This window comes from Hipposideros armiger, unplaced genomic scaffold, assembly GCF_001890085.2.
Source record: "Hipposideros armiger isolate ML-2016 unplaced genomic scaffold, ASM189008v1 scaffold_124, whole genome shotgun sequence".
Lineage (NCBI taxonomy): Eukaryota > Metazoa > Chordata > Mammalia > Chiroptera > Hipposideridae > Hipposideros > Hipposideros armiger.
The window spans coordinates 1,484,372-1,485,449 of record NW_017731474.1 but is presented as its reverse complement, the minus strand read 5'-3'; the positions used below and the strand labels follow the sequence as shown (position 1 = coordinate 1,485,449).

At 33.2% G+C, this 1,078-nt stretch overlaps 1 protein-coding gene across 1 annotated transcript in view; it reads right to left on the bottom strand.

Moving 5' to 3' along the window:
* Nucleotides 1-1,078, bottom strand: part of CEP78 (centrosomal protein 78) — a 40,300-nt gene that overhangs the window by 20,138 nt on the left and 19,084 nt on the right. Inside the window, exon 7 of the mRNA XM_019648288.1 lies at nt 303-431. Coding sequence (XP_019503833.1) covers nt 303-431 — 129 coding nt within the window. The remainder of the gene's footprint in view (nt 1-302; nt 432-1,078) is intronic.

The window sequence follows — 1,078 nt, the reverse complement described above, 5'->3', positions numbered from 1 at the left end:
AACTCAATTTCTTAGAGTTTATCTTATGATCATTAAGGTTCTCCATACATCTAATATGTTTTATGGTTGTAAGGAAAAGAAAATATATTACTGATGACATGTTTTGATTTTCACTTCTTAGAGTTCAAATGTCCATTTTCCCCTTGGTCTAAGCTAAGGAACCATTCAAGGGGATATGACACAGATGGGCGTGGAAAACCACCTCAGGCAAGCTGTCTAGGATTGTAACCAGGCTTCCACCAGATAACAATTACAGTGTGGAAAATAATCTCCTCTATATCTTTAAAGTGGTAACTTTGTACCTGTAATGCTTCTTGTCTTAAACTGGTTTTCTCAGGCTCTTCATGAACACTTTCTGACGAGTCATCGACTTCTTCGATTTCTGAGGACGAAGGACTCTCTACCGTCACAGTCACAGGGAAATCTGATTGCTTAAAGAAAGAAGACAAGGAGTATAAGGGATAACATAAACCAGGTACCAAATATTAAAGGACATTTAACGAAAGTGATCTGAGTTATCAAGTTATTATTTATAAATATCGTTCACTTCTCCTTAGTCTCAAACAAGAAATGATTAAGTAAAATGACAGTAACTTATTTTTGCTGTTACTGTACACGATTCTGTTATACATGGTCAGGATTAATATTTGGAGTTGCCCATATTATTTTATTAAGTACATTTTACAGAAGCCAAGTGAGGAGCCAGAGTAAACATTTTTTTCTCATATCAACTTTATACTGCAGATGAGAAATTTATTCTCCATCATCAGACACAAAGCGTCTAGAAGAAAATGTAGTTTTTAAGAGGAAAATCCATCAATAGGGGACTGATAAAGAAGAATTAGAAGAATACAGAAAGTTAAACATTAAACTTTTAAAAACTAAATCACGTACATATACACAACTGAAAGTGACCCATCAAAAACCTCATCTTAATCATCCTTAAGTTAAAACTAGAATAATAATAATAATAATAATAATAATTAATAATAATAATAATAATACAACTCTCCTGCCAAGGTTTACTGCCACTGAAATGTTGCTCAATATTTCCAAACATTTAAGAGCGGACCTGGTC